A 25,399-nucleotide genomic window follows, 5' to 3' on the forward strand; every position below is an offset into this window, starting at 1 on the left:
GCGTGGCAAGGTTTCGTCAAGGCTCGTGAAGAGAACCAGTCCAAGCCATTCGAAATCAGAATTACGTCGCGAGCTGCTGTCGACATGTTCCAGGAGGTTGGTAGCACTATGACCCACGTTGAGAACAAGGAAGTCTTCATTTCTGAAGGAGACATCATACTCTTCTCGCGGACCAAGTCGCCCTCTGCGAATGAGCCCACATGTCTTGCCAGGGTATTCCGCGTGAAGAGGAAGCAACAGCACATCGAAGTTTCGTACCGGGTCGTGCCAGGCAATCCTCTGTCAACCTCACTGCAGCCGAACAACACTATCCTCGGCTTCAAACTCGAATCGATTACTTCTCTAGAGCGCGAATACGGTGCGCTGAAAGGTCTTCAGTACTATGATCTGTGTGACGAGATCATCCGCGCGAAGCCCTCTCCGCTTTTGACCTACAAGGATAGCCAGATCCAGCCGCTCATTTCCAACTACGACGTGAACCCGGCGCAGGCGAAGGCCATTAAGTCTGCCATCGATAATGATGCGTTCACGTTGATTCAAGGGTAAGTCCAACATCCGCGTGTCGGCAATTACTATACTAACAAGATTGCAGACCACCCGGTTCCGGAAAGACCAAAACAATTACCGCCATCGTTGGAGCGATTCTCAGCGACAGTCTTCGCAACCGCGGCACCGCCATCGCTATTCCAGGCCAGCAACGTTCAGATGCTGCTTCGAAGAAACTGCTTGTCTGCGCGCCGAGTAACGCGGCCGTCGATGAGTTGGTCATGCGTTTCAAGAACGGCATCAAGACCCTCAGCGGCGAGTCGCGCAAACTCAACATTGTGCGCCTAGGTCGTGGCGACGCTATCAAAGCCAGTGTACAGGATGTGACCCTAGAAGAGCTTGTCAACAAGCGACTAGGTGTAGATCCATCGAACGGCAACGACCGAGAAGCGACGCAAAAGCTCTTCCAGGAACACAAGCAAATTTCCGATCAATTGAAGCAGGCCTACCAGCAACGAGATACTGGGGAGGTCAAAGGCGAAGCTGCGAGCAAGCTAGACGACGATATCAACGCGTTGCGCAGGCGGAAGACGGCCCTGGGTACAAAGATTGACAATGTCAAAGATGACGAAAAGCTCGCCGGCCGTAACGCAGACCTGAACCGACGACGAGCACAGGAAGCAGTCTTGAATGACGCACACGTCATTTGCGCAACACTTAGCGGTTCTGGACACGAGATGTTCCAGGGTCTGAGCATTGAGTTCGAAACCGTCATTGTCGATGAGGCTGCGCAGTGTGTTGAGATGAGCGCTCTCATCCCCCTCAAGTATGGTTGCGCCAAGTGTATCTTGGTCGGAGACCCGAAGCAACTGCCTCCAACTGTGTTCTCGAAGAAGGCGGCCGCCTTTCAATACGAACAGAGTTTGTTTGTTCGCATGCAAAAGAACCACCCAGACGACGTGCATCTACTAGACACCCAGTATCGTATGCACCCGGAGATCAGCTTGTTCCCCAGTCGAACGTTCTACGACGGCCGACTCTTGGACGGTGGCGATATGGCCGCCCTGCGCAAGCAACCCTGGCATCAGAGCATGCTGCTTGGACCTTATCGCTTCTTCGATGTCCAGGGTCAGCACCAAGCTGCTCCGAAGGGCCATTCGCTTATCAATATTGCCGAAATCAATGTCGCGATGCAATTGTACAAACGAGTCACTTCCGACTATCCCGATTATGACTTCAAGGGAAAGATTGGCATTATCACACCATACAAGAGCCAGCTGCGCGAACTCAAACAGCGTTTTATGAACGCATACGGTCAGAACATCATCGAAGATATTGACTTCAACACTACAGATGCGTTCCAAGGTCGTGAAAGCGAGATCATTATCTTCTCCTGTGTACGAGCCTCTCCGTCAGGTGGCGTTGGTTTCCTCCAGGACATCCGTCGTATGAACGTCGGTCTCACGCGTGCCAAATCGTCTTTGTGGGTGTTGGGTAACTCCGACTCGCTTATGCGAGGAGAGTTCTGGAAGAAGCTCATAGTAGACGCTAAGGAGAGAAAGCGGTTCTCTGCTCAAGACGTCCCAAAGATGCTGAACCAGCATTCTAGCAAGTTCCCGGCGCCAAAGGAGGGTTATGTGCAACCTAATCGTCCCACACCAGAGGTCAAATTAGAAGTAAAGTCAGAGCCCATGAGCAGGGCAGCCAGCAATCAGTCGAGTACCTCTTCAGAATCAGCGCCCAGGGCTATCAAACAAGAGATCAAGTCGGAGATAAAGAACGAACGAACACTTGTACATCACGCGAAACGCAAGTTTCAAGACAGCAACGACGCAGGCGTAATCAAGCACGAGAGTAGCGACGCCGAGATGGAAGATGCTCCGTCTGACTCTGCCTCCAACACTATGAATGGTGGCAGTGGACGATCAACGCCGGCTGGCATGGCCGATGCCCAACGCAAGAGCTCAACGCCCAGTGGAGAGACGAGTAACGGAACGCATGACGCGGTCGCTCCTCCGCCGGGAGATGTCATTGGCGGCATGTCGATGGCAAAGCCTAAGATCCGCAGACGACCTCGCGAACCACCAAACCCTTTTATCAAGAATAAAAAGCCAAAGAATGGCTGATTGTACATTATCTGGCCAACCGGAGCTGCTGGAGCAGCATGATTTCCTTATGTATATGATTTGGCAACAGCTACTTCTAGTAGTCTGTGGCATCATTTGGCGTGGCGGACACTTTGATCAGCACTGTCTGGCGTTCTGTCGCGTTCCTGTGTATATGTAGCTATCCGACATTATTACTTCCTGGGGCCATATGCCCTGATATCGTATTAGATGAAGATCGGCCACGATGCCTAAAGGGGCGCTCTGTGGCTGAGATCTGGCAGGTAATGATCGACGTGCGTGCCGTGAGCTGAATCGCGTTGAGTGTGAACTACCGTACGTCTTTCCCGACGTCGGGGAATATTTCAAGCGTGTTATAGCCCAGAGCGTGCAGTTCGGCGTCTTCTAGACATCTGAGCGCAGCGCATTGATCACGACTATGCGTGGTCGCAGCATCGCAAGTGCGTGAGGGCCACGACTTCCTCTGGCTAGTCAGGCGTTCCTGTACCACCGTGACGCACACCGCCCATTCTCAATTATTGGATTCTGCACTCCACATCATTCAAGCAAAAATCGACAGTCCCTTGTCGCGGATCATTCTGCATCGGCATATGCCTCAATGCATCAAAGCGCGATATCAGCAAGGCGCTCCCCTCGTCGCCGGATCAAGCGTGCCGCACTGCCCTCAATCTCTACCTGTCCTACATCGCCACCAATCACCATCGTGCACTCGTACTACAAAGCAATGCGCCCAGTTATCGTCATCGGCGAGCGATACATTCTCCAGATCGTGGCTGGCTTGCAGCTTGAGTTCCGCGGCGAATTCTAAAATCTTTTGTGGGCAAACAATTAAAGTTTGTGCTCCTCGGCTGCAAACATCCTTTGCGTCGCGGAGATTCCACTACTTTCAAATGCTACTCCTATCATTTTGACCTTTTCAGGGCAAAGACATCTCCCGATCTATGCGACCTCATTGTCGGCTACCGGCTTCGCTGTCAATACGCTGTAGTGTTACGTTGCTCACCTCACGGCATCACGAGCTCGAGAAGTGATCCCTACACTCAGATCCGCCCCTGATTACACCACATCACTTTCCTCCTGTCGAATTTGAGAAACTGTCTTATCTGCAGCAAGCTTAGGCGCGAAGAAAGCTGCCGGTCGCCATACTTCCTAGACACTAAGGCCAATCCCACGTCGCCTCTGCCAATCACCGAAGCCAACCCTCCACCTACCCCTGCTTGGGGTTACAGCCAACAAGCAGCGGTCTTCGTGAGATACAACACTACTGCGTCTGCTGAGTTACCCATGTCCTGGCTGTACCACAATCTGAGCCAGCTTTCCCTGCTAAGCAGTACTTACAGCTCACGTTTAGGCATCGGGTTTGAATGAGGACTGTGGTTCCCAAGTCGGCTTTAAGGGTACCTAGCAGCCAGATTGCAGTCATGATGTCGTCTGCTTCGACAGAAAATCTCTTGAACTCGTTTCCAATGTTCGGGAATACCAGATGGAGTGTTCTTGAATATACTGGGGCGTTGGGAGAGACGTGTAAGATGAACACAAGCGTGTCGTCCGAGTCGCTCAAGCGCAATTCAACGGCCTCGACGCAGGACGAAAACACCCCGCCGACCACTGCAGGGACTCCACCGACTGGCTATGGCCTGTCATCACCGGTGCACTTTATAGACGAGTCTGGGTGCCAACGAAGACGCAAAGGCTCTTTCCTCAACCATACCCCACGACATTTCGAAATGCGGTCTTCAAAGCCACTCGACGTGTACCAACCTTCCAGAAGTTTCAAAGAGAACTACTCGCGTCCCAGAACTTCTCAAGGGTTCCGTTCACCCAGCAACAATCGTATTGCTGCAAGCCCACGTGCTTGTAGCTCGTCAACAGCGTCAAATACTACTGGAAGGTCCACCACGATTGAGTCTCGGGAGGCAATCGAGCTTGACTCCAAGGAAATCTCGTCGCCGTCGTCATTTGAGGTCTATCAACCGTCAGCCAGGCCAAATCGACGCTCGTCCTCCGTTCCTTTGGCCAGAGTGCTTACTTATGAGCCTTGCTCCGCTTTGTCTTCCGAGCGTGTAGGCCGCAATGCTAGTATTGGAAACGCAAGCATCCCAACCAATCGCCCACAAGACAAGAAGCGCCAGCGCCGCCAGACGCCATTCAAAGTAACGATGCCGAATCTAACGAATGCCGCACGACATGCGCCACTGGAACCACTGGTAGCCAAGCACCGACGCAAGGCTAGCTATGACACTATGAGCGAGCTGCTACCTGAAATCGAAACCGAGCAAGTTGGCGAAATGGGTACTTTTGGGGTGATCCAGAGATACTTCGATAGCCAGACGGGTGGTCCAGTGTCTGTATCGAAGGCGATTTGTCACGCCTACTCACCAGATCCACGAGATGTTCCCCTCCCAGTTTCACCTGAGCCTACTCTTCCGAAATCGACCAGAGAGCCTATCGATATCTATGCCATTGGTGAACCAGATCTGCATGAGCCGCCACCAGCAGTGCCGGATCGAAGTCCAAAGCGGCTCACGAACCCAAGCTTCCCAACCCAGATCGAGCCTGTCGTCTCCACGCATGAAGAGTTTGTCTTCGTAGACGAGGAGCAACATTCGTTGTATGACGACGACAAGCAACTGGAGGGCGATCTCCACGTTCGGAAGAAGCGAATCTCAAAACGCCTTGACGTCGGACAGGCTGGCCGCGTAGGTTCCTCGCAGGTAGGACGATTGGCGCCACCAATTCTCAGCCACGATGCACTGACAGCGAGTGCTGATCTTGGTCTGAATGATCTCAGCTACTACCTGAAACATACTGGACCATCTACAGATCCTCAGTCTACAGCACAACCTCGCAAGCAAATGAAGCTGTTCAAAGTCAAACAGCGCAAGACTCTGGCTGCTCGCGTCGGATCAGTGGAAGGCTCTCCTCAGCGAGCACGCAGACAGGCGCCTATTCCGACGTGCGCCCGCGAGATGACCACGTCTGGAGGCGCGCGACATCTCAGGATCGTCATACCGACCGAAAGCCCTCGCAACACTCAGCTGGTTGCTGTTCCCACATCTCAACCTCCAAAACAACGACGCTCCCGACACATCGCCATTACATTCGATGAGGAGATGCTGAATCCCCTCGCCAGCCCGAAAGTGGAGCGTATAATGGCCAGCCATGGGCGTCGTTCGTTCTCCGAACCAGCTCCTGTGTCGCCGCGGAGCCCGAAGAGGCTACCCAAGTCACCAAAGCTGGTGCCTGCTGATGACCACCCACTAGCGGTATCGCCCGAGCCACGGTCAAACCGAGAAGATCAGACGAGAGCTCGGAAGCTGCGAGACTTGCAGCGCATCAAGCGCAAGCCATTGCCGACGTACGAACAGAAAGAGCAGCATCCCGAGCCGGTTGCTGGAGCGTTACCGACGCCAGCTCACACACCAGAACCTCTGTCAGATTCAGTCGCGATTGACAGTGGCCATGACGAGGTTGCCGAGGAAGAGAGTTCGATCAGCAAGATGGCACGGATGCAGGAGAGGGCCATGTTGCTGCAGAGACAGAACATGGAGCTCACAGAGGCGCTGGCGAAGATTGTGGGGCTCGACCTTGAAGATGGAGATCTGAAGCCGGAGGACGTGCTAAGAGCAATCAGGCAGGTCAAGTTCTCGCGATAAAGATAGCAATAGGTGGATGCGAGTGGGTACTCGATAAATCTGCATTGCAATTAAATATATCTTTAGTTTGTGTCTGGGTCCTGTCCATGCTTTGGTGTCGCAATAGGATCGTGACGAGCCGACACGAGGAAGCTCCTGAAGATCATGACGAGGCTTCCCTGAATGTTCCAAATATAGATCTGGTTCCTGGATGCTTGGCACACCGTCCAGCTATCGCAACGAATCGTGTAACCACCTTGCTGAGTACCCAGGCATCTTGATAATCAAACCGCTGTACTGTTCTCGTATATTCAACGTCTCAAGTATCGCTATCAAGCTCACATCAAGCTATCGGTTGCCGCGACCTTCTTCACCGCCTGCTTATCGATAAGACACCAAAAGACCCCCGCGACGCCCAATCCCGCGCGTTGGCACCAGCTGTAGAAAGACTGGCCGATAGCGTCGCAAACCTCGTCACAACTCAATTAGCCACCTGTACCTGTATCTCACCCTGCTCGAAGCAATCCATACACACGATGTCATCGACCGAAGGCCCGCTCTTCAGCTCCGAGCTCATCTCGCCCGAAGTCCTCAAAGCACTCCCAGAAGGCTACAGCTGCCGACCACTCGAGAGGAAAGACTACCACAATGGCTTCCTAGATGTACTGAGGGTGCTCACCACAGTGGGAGACATAACCGAAGAGGTACGAAACCTCCCCCGGCCCCCTACAGCAAGCAAGACATAGCTCTGCCACACCCACTCCGAAGCAAACACACGTAGTACGAGCGCACCGCTAACACACCAACCTCCCCACAGCAATGGAACAAACGCTACGACTGGATGTCCGCCCGCAACGACGAATACTTCCTCCTCTGCATTACCGACTCGTCCAATGCCATCGTCGGCACCGGCGCCCTCATCGTCGAACGCAAATTCATCCACCAGCTCGGCCTCGTAGGACACATTGAGGATATTGCTGTAGCCAAGGACCAGCAGGGTAAGAAGCTGGGTCTGAGGATCATTCAGGCGCTGGACTTTGTCGCGGAGAAGGTGGGTTGCTACAAGACTATCTTGGATTGCTCAGAGGCGAACGAGGGATTCTATGTTAAGTGTGGGTTTAAGAGGGCGGGGCTGGAGATGGCGCATTATTATGGGCGGTAGATGTGGTGGGAGGGGGATGAAATGCATAGTGAGGGCGTTATTTGGAGGGATTGAGGAGACTTTAGATCTATGGGATATAGACTATGGACAGAGTACAGCTAGAGCATAAAAACCTGATGTGGAGCTGCGTCTAAACGTCGTTCTCTTCAGATGCGTCTATTGTGACCAGGAGAAGTCCACCAGATTTGCGCACCAGACCTGATACTCCAGGTATTACGAAATGTATGCATCACGATCATTTTTTTGACGCAAGGTGATACAGAGCGCGTGTTGTACTGTGTTTTGTTGTTGATCCCAGCGATGTTTGCTGCACTTTAGGGTTATGGTGGATCAGCTAAACCTCGATTTGCTCGCTTGTACTTTACCACCAACGCCATCATCACCGCCGCGCAACTCGAGAATCCAAGACAACGATTACTATCGAACAAGCAACTTATCGCCGATGGCGGATGCTCCTGATCATCGCTTGGACCGCAGCAATTTGATGATCATTTGATTTAGGCGGGGGTTGAAATTTATCATTGTGGACGAGTCATTCAAGATCAAGAGATAGTTCACGGACAAGATGGCACACAATGAGCAACACGAGAATTGCGAAACCAGAACGTCACGAATTAGCGAGAAGAACAAATATCACGCAGAAGTGGAGAAAGTACAATCAATAGCGAAGCCCGAAAACCAAGAATCTACAGGCGACAAGTTCTCACCCTACGACATATCCAGTGCACCCAAGGTTTCTACCGGCCTCCCACCCGAGATATGGACTATAATGCAATCTGCGCCGGCAAATCTCGCGCCTGAGTACTTTCTCGAAACCAGTCGCGATCTGCTGGAGAACCCTAATCGCACCTCGACCCATCTTGCGCGCGCAGAGCTTTCCTACCAAAGTTTCGCAGACGCAACATACAATCCCAAGGCCAGTACCCCAGAGGAACTGGCGAGTATTGTCAAGCATCTACGACCAGAATGCCGACCACAACTGATCGATGGAGGTATAGAAGGGTACGAGCTAGAGTACACGGTTGTACGGAAACTCATACCTCGGAATCCAAAGTTGGATGACTCGCTGATGCAGACTTGTCATCTATTTGTATCTCATGAGGATGTCACTATCGCAAGAACAGATGAGAAAGAGGAGACTGTTAGCGCAGAGCGGTATATGGTTGTATACATTCCTCATGCTACAACCCCAGAAGCCATTCCCTACTATCACCCTAAAGTCCGCTCGTTGGCCATGCTATACACATACTTTCCATCCACCTCTAAATCATCACATGTATCTCTGATATCCGCAACCGGGCACCTTTCTATCCATTACTCCCTCTTCCCTGGCCAACCTCTGGATAATCGCCTCTCGCGCACTGGTCTCAAGCTTCTGGAAGTCATACACAAACACTCGCGCGGTCGGCAAGCTGGGTATAAAAAGCGCGTCCATCACGATCAAGTCATCAGCCAAAAGAGGTTCCAGGACACGTATGCATTCTTGAAGGGCAAGTATGCGAAAGATCTGATCGAAGGATGGGTGGAGCAGACGCCTGCTGAGAAACATGTCTTTGAAGACCTGGGGATTACTGCCTTTCTCATGGAGCTATGGACGGACATGTACGGACCTAAGAAGGACAAAATCAAGCATGACGAGGGCTTTATGGAAGAGGAGGAAGATGCAGCAAAGCAAAAGACCAAAATAGCACAAGCCAACTTCCCAGGCTTCGTAGACATCGGCTGCGGAAACGGTCTCCTCGTCCACATCCTCAACGCCGAAGGTTGGCACGGCTGGGGTTTCGACGCCCGACGAAGAAAAACATGGGAAACCTTCCCACAACACCACACCGAGAAACTGCAAGAAATGCTCCTCGTACCTGAGATCCTTCAACCACCTCCCTCAGACACGAATCCCCCCTCAACACCCCATCACAACGGCGTCTTCCCAACCGGTACTTTCATCATCAGCAACCACGCCGACGAACTCACCCCATGGACACCGTTACTGGCCCACCTCAATTCCTCGCCTTTCATCGCCATACCATGCTGTTCGCATGACTTTGGTGGAACGAGATTCCGCGCGCCGGTGCATGCAAAACACGTTATACCTGATCCGATGACGGCGGATTCGAAGAAGCCCAAGCAGCCCTCTGCGTATGCCAGTCTGTGCAGTTGGATATGCCATCTAACAGAGGAGACGGGGTTTGTAGTTGAGAAGGAGCATCTGAGGATTCCTAGTACGAGGAATATCGCTGTGCTGGGGAGGGCCCCGATGAAGGAAGAGGGACGCGAGGATGGCCAGGCGAGTGTAGAGGAGAGACTCGAGTTCTTGAGGGTATTGGTGGAGAAGGAATCAGGTGGGCAGCCGATCGGGCAGACTTGTGTTAATTGGATGCAGAGCGGTGATGGGTTGATGAAGACTGGAAAGGGCGGACATTGAGACGGACGATCCTCTGTGCTACGAGATAGTGGAGAAGTGCAAGACGCCCTATGTCGCGTCATGATCGTTCAACCCAATCTCAACGAGGTGCAGCTGACATGATCTGTGACAATACACGCCCTCAGATGCACAAGAAGCAAATCAAACAGGATAGTTCACTGAAGGTTATGGGGTATCATTGAGGACATGGTCGTCCAGGACTGCATCATCGCAACTTAGACAAGCGATCCATTCGTAGTATCATCCGGTCATTTCGCCGTATCCGAACCCATTTTGTAATGCAGTAAAGCCCGACATGAAGATGAAACCGTATCTAGCCTTACTCCAGAAAGCCCTCAACTGCTTACGAAGCAGGAGCAGCACCGCGTCCCCGGCCGAAGCCACCACGGAACTCGGGCTTGAACTCGCCAGGGGCGGCACCCTCAGCCTTCTCGCCAGCGTCACGGCGGCGGTAGCCGTCACGGTCACCGCCACGGTCACCGCCACGTCCACCACGGCCGCCACCACGGCGCTCACGGTCGTCACCGCCGCCGAGCATACCCCGGGGAGGAGCAGAGCGCTGCTGCTTGATGTGGGTCTGGGGAACGATCTCGGCGGGGAGGTGGAGCCATTCACGGAGGTAGTCGAGACCCTCGGGGGTGAGGGTGTAGTAGTACCATTGCCACGAGAAGCGGGTCTTGAGGTAACCGCGCGAGGTCAAAGACTGGCCTGTTGACTGTTAGGGGCCGACGATGTCGCAGTGCAGTAGGGGGCACTGACAAGCCTTGACGACGTAAAGGTTCTTGGTGTCGATCTCGCCGTGCTTGGGAAGGTTGAAGTCCTTCTTAGCAACCAGAACTCCCTCTGTGGTGACCGTGTGTCAGCCTATCCTTATATGCAGCAAAGCCGCGAAAATGTATAATTGTGCCATAGCCATGGCTCGAGTGCGCGGGGATACTAACCTCTGAAGAGGTACCTGGAGAGGAGAACGGTTAGCAAATATGTTCAATTGTATGGAAGGGAATCAAGTGTAGCTCAGCCCATATCAAGTCGTATCATTTCGTGCGAAACTCAGAGCTCGAATGCGCCGTGGCATTGTTTGTTGTAGAGGGGGACTAACTCGTGGATCTTCTTGCGGTCGGCCTTGGGGATGAGCATCTTGACGGTTTGCGAGAAGTCTCGGGATGTCAGAGTTGTGGTTGAAGGTCGATAAGGGCAGAAGTTCGCTGGTAGAGGGCAGGCGATTTCGAGTGATGGGTGCGAAGCTAGTCTAAGCGAGCGCTATGACCAGCTGTTGCGGTTCCGCCAAGGCCCGGTCCCCAATCTTCAAGACTCAGTCGCCTGCTCCCTCACCAAACCACTCTCGCCCACCAACAAGCAACTTTCACCCTAACCAGAGTTAAAACTCCCAAATCGCATTCGCAAGCGATCGCGATATTCACCACGCACGCGCAAAATACACAACACCGCGTCGCAACCATGGACGCCGCCACCCAGTCCCCCATCACCGTCATCGTCAACAGCATTCGCGGGCAGAACATCGCCTTTGCGACGCAAAAGGATGCGCCTCTTACCTCCATCTACGATACACTCTACGAGCGCGCACCGTGGATCCAGAACTCATCCTACATCCTGACCACCAACTCGCGCCGCTCCGTACGTCATGACGCTGCGCCCGTGTCGTCGCTCCTGTCCTCGCCTGCAGACACTTTTCTATCCCTACGCCTGACCGTACCGCTATGTGGTGGAAAGGGTGGTTTCGGATCTATCCTGCGCGCCCAGGGTGGTCGCATGTCCTCGCGCAAGAAGAAGCAGGGCGACGTGAATGGATCATCCCGAAATCTGGACGGGCGACGCCTGCGCACAGTCACTGAAGCCAAGGTGCTTGCCGAGTACCTCGCGATCAAGCCCGAGATGGAGCAGCGCGAAAAGGAGGAGCGACGGAAGAAGTGGGAGGACATCGTGGCCAGCACCGAGCGCAAGCAAGAAGAGCTACAAAACAGCAGAGGAACAGCACGTCTTGATGGGAAGTGGGTTGAGGACAAAGAGGAAGCAGAGAACAAGACGAGAGAAGCTATCGAGAAGATGCTGATGGCACAGCGAGACAGCTCAGAGGATGAAGAGGACGAGGCTCAACCGACCGCTTCTTCGTCAAAACCTGTGCAACAACGGGCTATGTTTGGCTGGGACGACGAAGATGATGAGTTCATGAGCGATAGCGAGGAAGAGGACGAGGTCTCCGAGGAGGACGTCAAGCCAGTGATCGAAGCAAAGGGGAAAGGCAAGGCCGTCTGAGATCCGTCGCACAGCCAGAAAATTCGCGGAGGCAATTTGATTTAAGCAGCATACAAAGGCGTTAAGGACAAGCTACACTATAGATACCCCACCCCAATACACACATTATTAGCACACGGGGCGCACCCATTTCGCCCCGCCCCATGAGTTCAGCATCTTTCTGGAACAAACCGCCAAAGCAACAAACTGCCATTCTTCAACTAATGTCCATTCCATCCGCCTTATCATCGCGTGTTTGCATGCTTCCATTAGCCGACGGATAACCTGCATATCAGAAAGCGGGATAGTCCCGCACTACTGTTATCGGACATCCGACCCGCCCCTTCCTTACGACTGGGCGCCTGTCATGTCATGTTATCCTTTGAGATGCCGACTTCCATGACCCGTGCCGCCATGACTTTCATCTCTTTCCCTCCTCACTTTTCCTCACATAATGGCTCTGCTGGCTAACAGATTCCCGACTGCACTTCGCATTGCAAGCAGACGCTACCCCGCACCGAGAGCTGTACCTACTCCCAGAGCAGGAATAGCATGCAAGCATGTCAGATGCTTCTCTAATTCGCCACAATGGCAGATCAGAACGAAGGAGATGAATGATGATTCGATGAGAGATCTGAAAGTCAACCAGGAGAGACTAATGAAGGATATCCACGACACATGCCAATGGGGTATAGGCGAGCCATGGGGCGAGTAAGTGGTCCAAGTAATGGATATCCATGTGGCTGACGATAGTAGAAAGCCAACGGAGACGGGTATGAAGCGATTGGCGCTGACTGATGCCGACAAGACTGCACGTGACTGGTTTGCAGAAACAACAAAGGCACTCGGCTGTGAGGTTACCGTTGACGCCATGGGAAATCAATTCGCTGTGCGACCGGGACTACGGAACGACAAACCACCTACATTTGCAGGAAGTCACTTGGATACGCAGCCTACTGGTGGACGATATGACGGCATTCTGGGTGTTACTGCTGGCGTGGAGATGCTCAGAGTGCTCGCTGACAACTGGACCGAGACCGAGTACCCTGTCGGCGTAGTCAACTGGACTAACGAGGAGGGTGCGCGCTTCCCAATGTCAATGGTTTCCAGCGGAGTTTGGGCGGGCTCTATTCCTCTTGAAATGGCGCATAACCTTCGCGAAGTTCATCCTGGAACCGCAACCATGAAATCTGAGCTCGAGCGCATTGGCTACCTGGGGAGTACACCAGCGAGCTACGAGGCCATGCCAATGGCGGCGCACTTCGAACTTCATATCGAACAGGGCCCACTTCTGGAGATGGCAAATAAGAAGATCGGAGTTGTCACTGGAGTGCAAGCTTACAAATGGATGGCTATTAAAGTCAAGGGGCGAGACACGCATACCGGAACTACCGATCTCAAATCACGAGCTGACGCGCTGCTGACAGCGAGCAAGATGATCCTTCATTCTCATCGTCTTGCAACCGCCAATGCCGCACTAGCATCCACGGGTATACTCAACCTGAAGCCTGGCTCAACAAACACGGTGCCAGGCGAGGTAACATTCAGCCTCGACATCAGGGCACCGAAAGACGAGACAGTCGCGAAGATGAAGGAGCTAGTCCTCTGCGACTTCCCTAAGATCGCCGCAGGCGAAGATGTTGAAGGCTCAAACCACGGTTGCACAAGTGGTCTTCCACTCAGTGTTGAGATAGTCGAGGATTTCGACAGCCCAGCAACCAAGTTCCACGCAGACTGCATTACGTCTGTCAGCCAATCCGCGCGCAGTATTCTCGGCCCTAACCAGTCTATGGAGATGACTTCTGGTGCTGGCCATGATAGCGTCTATGCGAGTAAGCGCTGCCCGACGAGCATGATCTTCGTGCCGTGCAGAGAAGGCGTCAGCCACAACCCAAGGGAGTTCTGCAAGGAAGAGGACTGTGCACTAGGCGCTCAAGTTCTGCTACAGAGTGTGGTGAGATTCGATAGGATGAGGGATGAGAGAAGGGTTTCATGGAAGCAAGAGCCATATACTCTATAGGGAGAGCCCGCTGGGCGACAGCTTAGCATGACCCTTGTAATCTTTGGGAATCTACGAGCTCATCCATTGTAGCACTGGTAATCAAACAGTATCATCCCACATTCTCACGCTCGGCGAAACGATGTGAAATTTAACATTGACGGCGACCAGGAGCGGGCGACTTAGAGGAAGCTGGAGTGCAGTAGCGCCGCATGTGACTTAGCGCCACTGCCAGTTGGACAACGCCCGAATGTCCGCCCCGTTGCCTCCTCCACATGCCCAGCTTTCTCGACATATGCTCTTTTTGAGAGCTGAGAGCCAATAACGATACCATTCTAGGGGCTTGTGCGATACTCGAATCGCAAAAGCTGCTTTCCGAATGCACCGCGCCAGGGAAGTGCGTTTCACGGCGCGTTGCAGCTGCAATCCAGCTGTGCTCATCCCTGAGGCAGACGTTCAGCCCGCCAAGCTCAACACACCCAGCATGTGCCTTTCAAATGGCCCTCGCGCTTCATTAGTTATACCACGCTGCAATCGGATCTTGGATTCAGCCCTGGGGAACTTGGCATTTGGGACCGGATCGCACGAACAGGTTGTCCTTCTCGCGAACAGCTTGGGCATTACAGATCAGCGTACAACACCACTTGATTATCACTAATTCATACACAGTCCTCCGGAAGAAAACTGTTGCGATAGGTCCGTTCGGACTGCGGCTGACATTGCTGCCTGCAGGTGCTTCAACAGGCTCGCATGAATCACCCCACGCTTAACCCAAGGTCCTACAAGCCGTCGGCATCCATGATACCCAAAGATACGAGATATCGTTATTGGTGGCGCTCGGCCAGACCGATATGTTACACATGCATACTTGCGCAGGAAGGCTGATACTTTGCTCTCTCAGCTCGTGGAACAAGGGTAGCCGAGGGTAGAAGCAGGTACAGCGCATGTGCACAAACCGCATTCCTCGCTGGCACTCACAACACCACACGAACTTGTCCTATACCGCTTCACCGTAGATGACGATGCGACCAAGTCTCCGCTTCTATGTTTTGAGTATCGCCGCGCTGGTCGCTGGAAAAGACATCCCCAATCCACAGGTACGGGCGACAGGAGTACAGGTAGCGATACCACAGAGTCTTATCACGCCGGCTCCTGTTTTACATGGCGATATATTCAAAAGATCCGTTGCGACATGCGGCTTCATTCGTGGCAACTCAGGTGCATTGATCTTTACCCTGGGGATGCGGCCAACATCTAACCTGCAACAGAATTACCCATCACATGTGCGGAAAACTATAACTGCATCACTACACAACAACTTGAGCCCGGCTTCGCATGCTGCAACAACGTCGAGTGTCTCGATAGTTGGGCTACATGCCGACCGTACGGTCAGACTGATTGTTTCGGCTACTCCCTCCCAGCCGACACCTGCTCGTCCATATATGGCTCAATTCTTCAATGGTATGCTCTCCAGAGTTTTCGTAATAAAATGAATGCTCATCTCAGTCTACAGTTCGCAGCAAGCACAACAGTGCTTCCGCTACGCTCGCAGTTCTGCCCTTGACGACACGAATACATTCTACTCGTGGGCATGCGGAACAGCTTCAGACGACATTCTCGTGCTTGGGACATCAACAGTTGAAGGAGAAGTTCTGACCGCGGGATCTGGCACCACGGGTATTGATGATTTCCTGCGATCGATCACTAGTGGACTCCAGCCCACCGCCGGCAGCAAAACCCCAGCGGCCGGTGGTAGTGGAGGTAGTGGTGGCAGCAGCAGTAACCCGATCAGTACCACTGCAATTGCTCTCATAACGGTGGCTGGTATTGCTGTACTTGTCATCGCTCTGCTACTTGGATATTTCTGCTGGTACCGACCGCGCCACCAGAGAAACAACGACGTTGTTCAACACAACCAGCCCTCTCAGCTACCATACGAGCCGACTGTTACTCAAGGACCTCGTACGGAAATTATACCATCATATGGCGGATCTCGGGATGAGATCATGGCTAAATGGAGCGGCCTGACGCCTCCCGGAGCACATCCGAATGTGCCGCCATCTGAGGCTCCTAGCGATAGTGACTACTCTGGGCCCACTGCGAGTGAGATGCCACGGCCGATGTCCACAGTGCACGAATCCGGCAGCACCTTTGGTCACAGATTTTATGACCATTAGCTTGTAGTGGCTACACGAATACTCTATTGGCAACTTCGATGCTCCTCAGACCGAGCATAAAGGACGTAGTTAGCGAGATATCATCAATGGACTTATCGCGAGTTGCTTTGTACATTAACCTAGTATCTAAATTCTATCTTGAGAAAACTGTCAACTAGTTCCAACGAACACAAGCAGCAAGCGACATCTGCCCTCATCTCACATCGAAGCTTCCCATGCCTTCCTGGTCGCATCTAGTTTCCGCACTTTATCGCTCTTGAACACTAACTTCCACTTGCTATCGTCGAACAACTGCAGAAGATCACATTCATTACCACCATTTCCGCCGCGCGATAGCCCGACCTCATTCACGAAGTTCCATTCGCGGCCACACCTAGCATCACACTTGCATGGCACCCACTTCGAGAACCGCTTTAGCATCTCGCGTCGATTAGGGTCTATGTTTGTCATCTTGGTGAGATCAAGACTAGATTCGACGTGGAGCATGTACAAAATCGCCATCACGAACGGCTTCCGATGTATACTGTTGCGCACGTCGCGCTTGTCTCGGAGAAGGCGCGCCCAGGTTTCGAAGACGTGGTTAGATGATGGCTTTGCATCGGGGCCGAACTGCTCAAAGAAAGCGCTGACTGGAAGGCTATTAGTGTCTCTCGGGGTTTGAAGTTGGATTTGTGATACGTACAAGAGACTTTCCTGTCTTGAGGGTTACACCTGTCGTATATCGTTTCGTACACGTAGTACGAGTCCAGCGTTAGATGTTGCCAGTATGATGGCGCATACTCTTTGATGTACTTGGGTCCTTTGTGCAGTGAATAGAACAGTTTCGTCACAGCGGGCTTGACGTGATTTGCAGATGGAGTCGGTGAGATGATTGGTTCTATTTCAGGATAGTAGTCAGCATTGATCTACATACTGCGAGAAATGACCAACATGAGAGATAATCTAAGTGAAGTCCATTTCTTCAGCACTAGCGAGAGTCAACGCACTTTTCTCGGTTCCTGCCACGTTCACCCAACGCTCCACCATCTCCAAAGTCTGCGCGTCGTTGCCGTACGTATCAGTCCGCGAGGCGATAATGCCCTTTTTGCTCGCTTCGTCAATCGCCACTTCGGAGAGGTCGGGAGGATTGAAACGGAAGTATCCGCCCCTGCTTGCCAATTTCTTATGCGTGAGATGGAATTTGTTCGCTGTGTTCTGAGTCTCTGTTGCGATCGAAGCAATGCTTTTCGCAACCTCGGTGACTTTCTCGCCGAATCCGTGTAATGCTGGTTTGCCTGTACCAATCGATACTAGCACTCGGATCTGCTTGTCGAACTCTTCTTCGGATTTGTCGAACAGCGACATCGCTTCGAGATACAGTTCGTCGATGGGATTGTTAGAGCCGATGCCTGCGTCAAGGAATCGTCTAGGTTCACCGGAATGTGTTATCTCCATTGGCGCAAAGAATGATGTTGCAGCTGATGTAGCACGAGCTACCTCCCAGATTTTGACTTCGTTGTAGAAGTTGGAATGCTCGCCTGCTTTCTCATAATCGGTGAAGCGTATCGGGACACGGCTTTCTTCTGTCATGGCAATCACAACACTGGCTAAGTCAGCGTATGGTTCCGAGACGAAGAACTTTGGGACGTTACGTTTTACAAGCTGAAGTTTTCGACCCTCTGAACCTATCATCCGATGTCCACCCAGCGTTGGACATCACCTGCTTGATCGCTTTCTCCATGTGCTTCGTTTTGTATCGAGGCTGAACTTTACCATTTCGAATTTTGAAAGGCAGTTTTCTGTCTTTCGGATCGAAGACGACATCCATCAGTCCGGTGTACGCCTCAATGCACTGATCGACAGACATCTCCAGTCGACCGAGCATGATAGCAATCAAACCTCCTGTGCTTGTTCCGCAGATCATGTCAAAATAAACACATGGCTTTGGGCTTCCAACTAAGGATAGTATCTTCCTTAGCATGTACAGTGAAGCCAGACCACGTACGCCTCCTCCATCGAGACTGAGAAGTCGGAGATCTCCAGACATTGTCGCTATGTAGCTCGGTAATATTCGTAAATCCTAGATGCAAAGCGCATACATCTAAAGGAAGGAAGAAACACGTGGAAAGACGAACGCAGAGCTCAACAGCCAGCGCGTAAAGACCTCAGACGCACGTGACGTATCGCGGAACCCAGCTTTCGTCCCGAAATGGTTTTTCTTGGTGTAAGACAATTGGCGGCTAGATCCGCAACGCCGCTGTTCAGCTCGAGACCGGTCGGTGAACATGGCGTTGGGCTTGGACCCCCACGATGCGACAGCTTGCAATGTCAGGCTACGATTCGCTCGTACAATCTTACATCTACGCGTGAATGGACACCCCTGGATGGTCAGCCAGGCTGTCGGGCTACACAAGGCTAAGCGGATGATGCAGAAGACCAAATGCGAGGGGCAATACGGTGGCTTTTCTTGGCAGCTGAACAATTAGACATCGAATGAACTGAACACAACAGTCTCGAGGCGCAATTCTTGACGCATTGATTGCGAGTGGTTGAAAGCGCAAAAGGAAAACGAGGCAATGTCACACGGCGTTTTCTGGATGCGCAGTGGTTGACTCCTCAGGAAGCTTGGCCGACAGTCTTGTCCGTACCTTGTAACCCAACTCTTCAACCGATTCCACCAAATCAATGTTGTGCTTCTCACATACCAACTGTACGTTGCCTCTCTTCCAGAAACCCTCTGGACAGCAAACAATCGCCTTGCCTGTTCCGGCATACAGTCCTAGTTCCAGCAGCGTGATGGGCTGTAATGCCTTAGCCTCGCCTGCGAAATAGAAAACGATAACATCGGCTATGCGCGCGTGGTCCATTTCCCATTCAACCTGCTCTTTGAAAGGCGGGAAAGATATGTCTTCGATCCAGCTGCTGTCCCAGTCATCTCGGCGTGGGTTCAGGATAGCAATGGGTAGATCGGAGAGCAAGGCTGTGAGGTGTGCCTGCCAGTCCTTGTTGGGATCGGACTGAATAGCTCCATAAAGAATCACAGATGGCCTATCGACTAACGTTCGGATGGGGGGTTTGTGAACGATGGCTTTGGTTGTGGAAGAAGACATGTCTGATAGAAGTTGTGATGGTGCGGAGGCAGGCGCGTGCTGGCGCTCCACAACCGCGACTTGCTATGACACGGTGATTATGTAATCTGTTATCCTGAAAATCAAGCGACCCTGCAACTCCTCGTTGGTACCAGCCCTGCATCCGACATCCATCGTAAAACCAGCCACTGATCAAATACCTTGGATATCCATAAAAGCGTCGCAATGTCGTAAGCAAGCAATCATATCGAGAAATGCACTTCCAGCGTCAAGCGTGGAGCGAAGTTTACAGGGCCCTGGGTGCCAGGTGCCCGTCTGGCCAGACCTGACGTGTGTACGGATTCGCAGGGTCGCCTCCGTTACCCCCTTCATATGTGACCTGGACGGTCCGCTCGTACAGGATAGCTTCCTCGCTATCGTTGTCTCCCTTATAGGAGACGTGCCCGGTCGGCACCTTGGCCTCTCGCCCATCCGAGGCTTTAGGTGCCACGCTAGCAAGAGGAATCTCATCGTCGCCATCTCCTTGCGCGCCGTCTACAGTGCGCATCAACGTATCATACTTGCGCTTGGCGTTTCCATCACTTCCCCAGGTGCGCAACCCGCGATTGCGACCTGAGGAATCTTTGTTTTCAGATCCGCGACTCTCGCCGACTAATCGCGGGGCCGCGTGTTTTAGGAAACGTCGCAGGGTCGGCAAGCAGCAGCATATGACGAACAGGTTCGATTCGACGACGCTGTATTGTGGTTAGTTTCCTGAAACCACATCGGATCAACAGAGACATTACATCCACAAGCACCCCACGGCTATGATCCAGGTTTGGTCAATGTCTGTCAAAGCTGGGATCAACACAATAAGGCGAATTATTGAAGTGACCATTGTGCTATATGGAGTCAGCATTGGTTCGTAGCGCGACTTTCCTTCCCGGTGGACACTCACATTGATCCAACACAGAACATGATTGTCAGTCCAATCTTCTGTTTCATCGCCATTTGCAATCCCCAGACGGTCGGAATGGGGATGGCCATCAGCATCACATCCGTCACGATACCGATCACAGCCGTAGCAATATAGATTGCCCCTCTGTTGACGCATGTTGCCGTAGCGAGCAGTAGAGGATCCCAGCTGGCTGCAATTGGCTTGCAAGCGAATATCAAACTGAAGAAGATCGCTGTATACGAACCAGCGCAGACGAAAAGGGTGATCCAAACAGCCCATTGGAAGGCGACGGACGGGGAGAGACGACTGTAAAAGATGCAGAGTGCGACCTTCGTCAGGGCTGTGCAAGGAGCATACACGACTGGTGCTGCTAGAATGAGCTGTCAAGTCGTCGAATCAGCACATACGCAACAAAAGTAGATGAGGGAAAGAGTTGTCAGCTTACTCGCGAATAAAAGCCGTATTTCTCGATCGATATTTCCCAGGCGTGTACACCGATACTACCGGTCGAGAATCCAGTTATCAAGAGACCTTGAGTGCCCACTGAACAAGCCCAACCAAGGAGGAGTAATGCTGGACCTCTGTCAGAAGAGTTCCTCTGCCACTGTTATTGGATACCATACCATCGTCAATTTGGAACTGCTTCATAAGCCGAATCTTGGTGTAGAGCCGCTGCCCAAGAAACGCAAGTGCCAAGATGTTCTCGACGATGAAGACCACATACGTCTCTGTCACCAGCCTCCGCTGTGGATTCGCGAAGTCGACCTCGTAGCCATCGGGTGGAGGGATGATGGTTGTGACGCCGTTAACTGTCGCCATGACGTGGCAACCGTTGGACAAAGAACGGATAGTTGATTAATGAACAACGGTCTCGGGAGCGGCAACTAAAGAATACCCCAACGAGGGAGAGCATGTACGCCTAGGACTCTTGAAACCTTCTTCTCCAACTAGCAGGCGGAGGTGCTTCACACATAAGGTTGTGGAGGCTCGACGGCCAAGTTTGCGCTAAATTTCGAGTCCAGGGGCGGAACAGATGGGGAGTGGATGTGAACGACATTCATGTCGATCGCATCGAAGTACTCGCCTGGACGTGAAGGCCCGTCTCGGTAGACTTGACCCCTTCGCCAGACCGTTGACCTCGATACGGACATGGAGGCACAATAACTACCGAGAAGGGGTCCGGGGTCTTGCTCAGATAGATATGACACCTTCATGTGATCGGGGAGACCATGGCCAATGCACATTTGGCTGCTGGTTTACTGACTTCAGACCACTTCAAACGATATATCAGGCCTCCATACTCCAGTCCACAAGACGATTCAGTGCTCATCTGGTTCATCCCCCAGTCTCCACTGAACAGATCGGAGGATACGATAACCGATATGCTGTGAGAGTCATGGTGAACACCTCCCAGATCCGCATTTCTGAAGCACAGTAATTGGCCGCGATGCGAGCGAAGTGTCGATGCTGACGCGTGCGATGAGGTTGGGATCTGATCCTACAGATCGAAAACGTCGAAGCCCCGACGGATAAGGCCGATACTAGCTATTCCCGTAGCTTGTGGGTCTTGTGTTCGGACCGCCCGCGGCATTGGTGCAGAGTGTGATAGGTTCCATTTTACCGTCCCGTGTTCAAGGATAATATTTGCCTATCATATCGATGAAAATATCTGGAGCCCTCGCCTCTTTTCTCAGGGACCGGAGGAGCACACCCCTCCTTAAGGCTAATGCGCACACCACGTGTTAGAACGGCAGCTGGATATGTACCCTTCTGCTATACATGTTAAGATCCGCATAAGAGCCGCCTACCTAGGCAGGAGAAGGACTTTTCAGGTTTAAATGCCAAGTTGGAGCGATATCTCCTTCGGGTGCTGTTAGCCGCTGCTGGCATGGTAGCTCTGCCTGCAGCGATGGCGGCAATAAAACCTCAGCCGACCCGGCATATCGGTCCAACAACATCTTTTTCGAGTGTGCTAAGTTTTAAAGTTGAGACAGCATGAAGCTCCTTGCACCGGCTATTGTTGCATCTCTGGGATTGCACGCCGAAGCTGCCCAGTTCGGTGCCCACAAGAACGTGGCTCTTGGCAGTAAGAATGACAGTTGCGTGTGTGACGGGTACTCCCTAGTCAAACTTTGATCATTGCTGACCGGATTTAGTGTTCATCGCTGGAGGTTGCCGGACTGGAAAACATCTTTTACGAGAATGATGAACAGTACAAGAACCGAACAGCATCTTACTGGTCGGTGAGTGCTCAGTTGCAGCCTAACTGCATTGTCCAACCAGTATCTACCGAAGAGGTTTCGACTGCTGTCAAGACCCTGGGTGCGCAAAGCAACTGCAAGTTTGCGGTACGGAGTGGTGGTCATTCGACCTGGGCCGGGTCCAACAACATTAATGATGGCGTGACACTCGACCTCGGTCTTATGAACACAACTATCTATGATGAGGCAGCAAACCTCGCACGATTCCAGCCTGGCACCCGATGGGGTGGTGTTTACGGAGCACTTGAACCTTATGGGGTGACTGTTGCGGGTGGACGAGCAAGCAGTGTCGGTGTTGCTGGTTTCTTGACTGGAGGCGGAAACTCTTTCTACACTGCGCGAAGGGGTTTTGCCTGTGATCAGGTACAGAACTTCGAGGTTGTCCTTGCGGATGGGTCAGTACTCCGTCGCATCATCACACAATACATGGGTTGTCGCTAACACCAAGCAGCGAGGTCGTCAACGCAAACGCTACGTCCAACAGCGACCTCTTCACAGCCCTCAAGGGTGGTTCTTTCAACTTCGGTATCGTCACCCGCTACGACGTGCAAACATTCACTGCCGGAGACCTTTGGGGTGGTGTCAGGGTTCACGACAAGAACCACACACAGCAACACGTCGAAGCTTACACGGCATGGGTCGACAATGTGGAGAACTACCCCGACGGCTCCAGCATCGTCTTCTGGAGCTACCTCCCTGCCATGAAGGATATCGTCATCATTGCCGCATACGAGGATGTTGCCGGAAACGTAGCTCCCGCAGGCTTCGACAAGTTCATGGCTATCCCTGCTCTCTCCGACACTACAAGGAAGGCAAGCCACAAGAACCTTACTGACGAGCTTGAGCAACCTACAGGATACCGGTATGTCATCCTGAACGCAAAAAAATGATCAAACTGACAGATCTAGTGACATCTGGTTCACCATGACTTTCAAGAACGATGCCACCGTATTCAAGTACATTGTCGACGCCCACACCAAGTTCGTCGAAGCATGGAAGGCGATCAGTACCGACGGCGACTTCATCACCCAGTGCATGTTCCAAGCTATCCCGACCACCTTTGCCGAGCACAGCAAGGAACGCGGTGGTAACGTCATGGGTCTTGATCTCGTAAAGGACAACGCAGTCATGCTTCTTTTCGACATTGCTGTCAAAGGAGAAGAGACCGAAGTCATTGCGAGAGAGGCGCTCAGGGCTGTCACCGAAGAGATGCAAAGATTCGCTGCCAGCAAAGACGCTCTGGTAGATTGGCAGTACCTGAACTACGCCGACGCGTACCAGGACCCACTTGGTAGCTACGGCTCCGCAAACGTCGCTAAGATCCGCGCTGCGGCTAAGAAGTACGACCCCAAGGGTATGTTCCAGACTCAGGCGCCTGGTGGATTTAAGATTTCAAAGGTCAAGAACTCGACTTTCACCAAGCAGGAATTGTAAGCCGCTGATGGCAGCGAGAAATGTGAGGAAGAGGAGAAAGCGTTTCCGCATACTGTTAGCAAACCACGACTTGAAGGATCTTCTGTTTTATCTATTCTGCCTCAAAGATCACCATACCCATTACCTTCATAGCTAGGTGCATCCAAAAGCTCAATAGCCCTGGCTCTTAGCTCTCTATTCTGCTGTTTCCCCTCAACCTCGTCCCTCAACTTCGCCGCCCTCTCAAAGCACTCTTCCGCCTTTTCCGTATTCCGCGCGATACGAATATACCTCGCAATCAACGGAACGCACCACTCGACAAGCTGCTTTGCCGTAGTTCTTTTCTCCACGTCTCGTTCCCACATACTTTTATACCAGGTGTTGAGTGTTCTAGTATATGGCCAATGCTTCCAAGCGCTGTACGCGTCCGCGCCGTTGGCGCAGATGGACATGCGGACGTCGTGGTGATTTATCAGTTCCTCCTGTGTAGCGTCGAGGGGGCGGTAAACGGTGGGTATGAGAATACGCCATTTTAGTTGTTTCCAAGCGCCGTCGTCAATCAGGATAGGCGCGGGTTTGTTTGCCTTAATCCGACTCTCGACGAAAGCCTCCCGCGATTGGACAGGATATATTCTCAAAGCGAGCGTTTGTAAGGTCGCACCCAGAGCCCAGATATCAACGGACGGCCGCTGCTTCTCTTGTTCGGCTAATGGTGGTGCCCATTCGGGTGTGCCAAGGAAATCTTTTTTGGGCTTCTCACCTTCGGGTAGAGGGTATCGTGTCATGCGAGCGAAGTCGGTCAATCTGAATACCGGCTCATCAGGGATCCCATCTTTTGGATTCCAGCCTTTGGGAAATTCGACCAAGATGTTGTCTGGTTTGACGTCGTTGTGTATGTAGCCAAACTCGTCGTTCATGTTGTGCAAGTAATCTAGAGCAAGGGCCATGTCGCGAAGACACTTCCAGATTGTGACTTCGGGTGTTCGTATAATGAGTTTTGAATGCCGGAGTTGCTGCTCTTTATAGCTGGCCATGTATGCAAGAAGATCTCCTAGCTCGCAGAATGGAAGGAAGATTGCTGGGGCCGCGGGATGATGGTTATGCGACCATGCTAACATTCCGGCGATGTGCTCATGCTGACCGAGGATGGTAAGATTTGCGATTTCTTCTTTGATGCGTTTAGCTGCTTGAGATGCATGGTAAGGAGTGTTGTACGCAATAGGAGTTTTTACTGCAATGAGCGCTTTCGAATATTTGTGTTGGTATGCGTAGACTGTGCCATCGCCTAAAGATGGATGCACGAAGTCAGTAAATGTCTCACAACAGTTCGTACATGGAGATTACTCGCCCCCTTCTCCTAACCAGCGTGTTTGGTTGAATAGCCTTCTGAACTTTGCGTAGTCTTCTAAATCACCCGTATTGAAAGATGAATTCATGCTCGCCTTTCTTCGCTCCCCGCT

The 25,399-nt window shown here is 52.3% G+C and overlaps 9 protein-coding genes across 9 annotated transcripts; 7 read left to right on the plus strand and 2 right to left on the minus strand.

Moving 5' to 3' along the window:
• Nucleotides 1-4,771: 4,771 nt before the first annotated feature.
• J4E92_003408 (uncharacterized protein) lies at nucleotides 4,772-6,268 on the plus strand (the record flags this gene model as incomplete). Its single annotated transcript, XM_051494806.1, has 1 exon — nucleotides 4,772-6,268. One exon carries the CDS (start codon nucleotides 4,772-4,774, stop codon nucleotides 6,266-6,268), a length of 1,497 nt encoding a protein of 498 aa, XP_051355099.1.
• Nucleotides 6,269-6,783: 515 nt separating this feature from the next.
• J4E92_003409 (uncharacterized protein) lies at nucleotides 6,784-7,409 on the plus strand (the record flags this gene model as incomplete). Its single annotated transcript, XM_051494807.1, has 2 exons — nucleotides 6,784-6,951; nucleotides 7,029-7,409. 2 exons carry the CDS (start codon nucleotides 6,784-6,786, stop codon nucleotides 7,407-7,409), a joined length of 549 nt encoding a protein of 182 aa, XP_051355100.1.
• Nucleotides 7,410-7,492: 83 nt separating this feature from the next.
• Nucleotides 7,493-9,831, plus strand: J4E92_003410 (uncharacterized protein; the record flags this gene model as incomplete). Its single annotated transcript, XM_051494808.1, has 2 exons — nucleotides 7,493-7,501; nucleotides 7,963-9,831. 2 exons carry the CDS (start codon nucleotides 7,493-7,495, stop codon nucleotides 9,829-9,831), a joined length of 1,878 nt encoding a protein of 625 aa, XP_051355101.1.
• Nucleotides 9,832-10,174: 343 nt separating this feature from the next.
• On the minus strand, nucleotides 10,175-10,968 carry J4E92_003411 (uncharacterized protein; the record flags this gene model as incomplete). Its single annotated transcript, XM_051494809.1, has 4 exons — nucleotides 10,175-10,539; nucleotides 10,591-10,674; nucleotides 10,773-10,786; nucleotides 10,931-10,968. 4 exons carry the CDS (start codon nucleotides 10,966-10,968, stop codon nucleotides 10,175-10,177), a joined length of 501 nt encoding a protein of 166 aa, XP_051355102.1.
• A 321-nt stretch (nucleotides 10,969-11,289) lies between these two features.
• On the plus strand, nucleotides 11,290-12,105 carry J4E92_003412 (uncharacterized protein; the record flags this gene model as incomplete). Its single annotated transcript, XM_051494810.1, has 1 exon — nucleotides 11,290-12,105. One exon carries the CDS (start codon nucleotides 11,290-11,292, stop codon nucleotides 12,103-12,105), a length of 816 nt encoding a protein of 271 aa, XP_051355103.1.
• A 681-nt stretch (nucleotides 12,106-12,786) lies between these two features.
• J4E92_003413 (uncharacterized protein) lies at nucleotides 12,787-14,104 on the plus strand (the record flags this gene model as incomplete). Its single annotated transcript, XM_051494811.1, has 2 exons — nucleotides 12,787-12,795; nucleotides 12,845-14,104. The coding sequence occupies 2 exons, from the start codon at nucleotides 12,787-12,789 to the stop codon at nucleotides 14,102-14,104; spliced, it is 1,269 nt and encodes a 422-aa protein (XP_051355104.1).
• Nucleotides 14,105-15,457: 1,353 nt separating this feature from the next.
• On the plus strand, nucleotides 15,458-16,260 carry J4E92_003414 (uncharacterized protein; the record flags this gene model as incomplete). Its single annotated transcript, XM_051494812.1, has 2 exons — nucleotides 15,458-15,466; nucleotides 15,604-16,260. 2 exons carry the CDS (start codon nucleotides 15,458-15,460, stop codon nucleotides 16,258-16,260), a joined length of 666 nt encoding a protein of 221 aa, XP_051355105.1.
• A 198-nt stretch (nucleotides 16,261-16,458) lies between these two features.
• Nucleotides 16,459-18,286, minus strand: J4E92_003415 (uncharacterized protein; the record flags this gene model as incomplete). The annotated part of the gene is made up of 4 exons (XM_051494813.1): nucleotides 16,459-16,889; nucleotides 16,943-17,137; nucleotides 17,247-17,842; nucleotides 17,892-18,286. The coding sequence occupies 4 exons, from the start codon at nucleotides 18,284-18,286 to the stop codon at nucleotides 16,459-16,461; spliced, it is 1,617 nt and encodes a 538-aa protein (XP_051355106.1).
• Nucleotides 18,287-22,260: 3,974 nt separating this feature from the next.
• On the plus strand, nucleotides 22,261-23,960 carry J4E92_003416 (uncharacterized protein; the record flags this gene model as incomplete). Its single annotated transcript, XM_051494814.1, has 4 exons — nucleotides 22,261-22,368; nucleotides 22,422-22,921; nucleotides 22,978-23,388; nucleotides 23,435-23,960. The coding sequence occupies 4 exons, from the start codon at nucleotides 22,261-22,263 to the stop codon at nucleotides 23,958-23,960; spliced, it is 1,545 nt and encodes a 514-aa protein (XP_051355107.1).
• Nucleotides 23,961-25,399: the final 1,439 nt, after the last annotated feature.

This window comes from Alternaria infectoria (assembly GCF_024043175.1).
Source record: "Alternaria infectoria strain BMP 0036 chromosome Unknown scaffold_4, whole genome shotgun sequence".
Taxonomy (NCBI): Eukaryota; Fungi; Ascomycota; class Dothideomycetes; order Pleosporales; family Pleosporaceae; genus Alternaria; species Alternaria infectoria.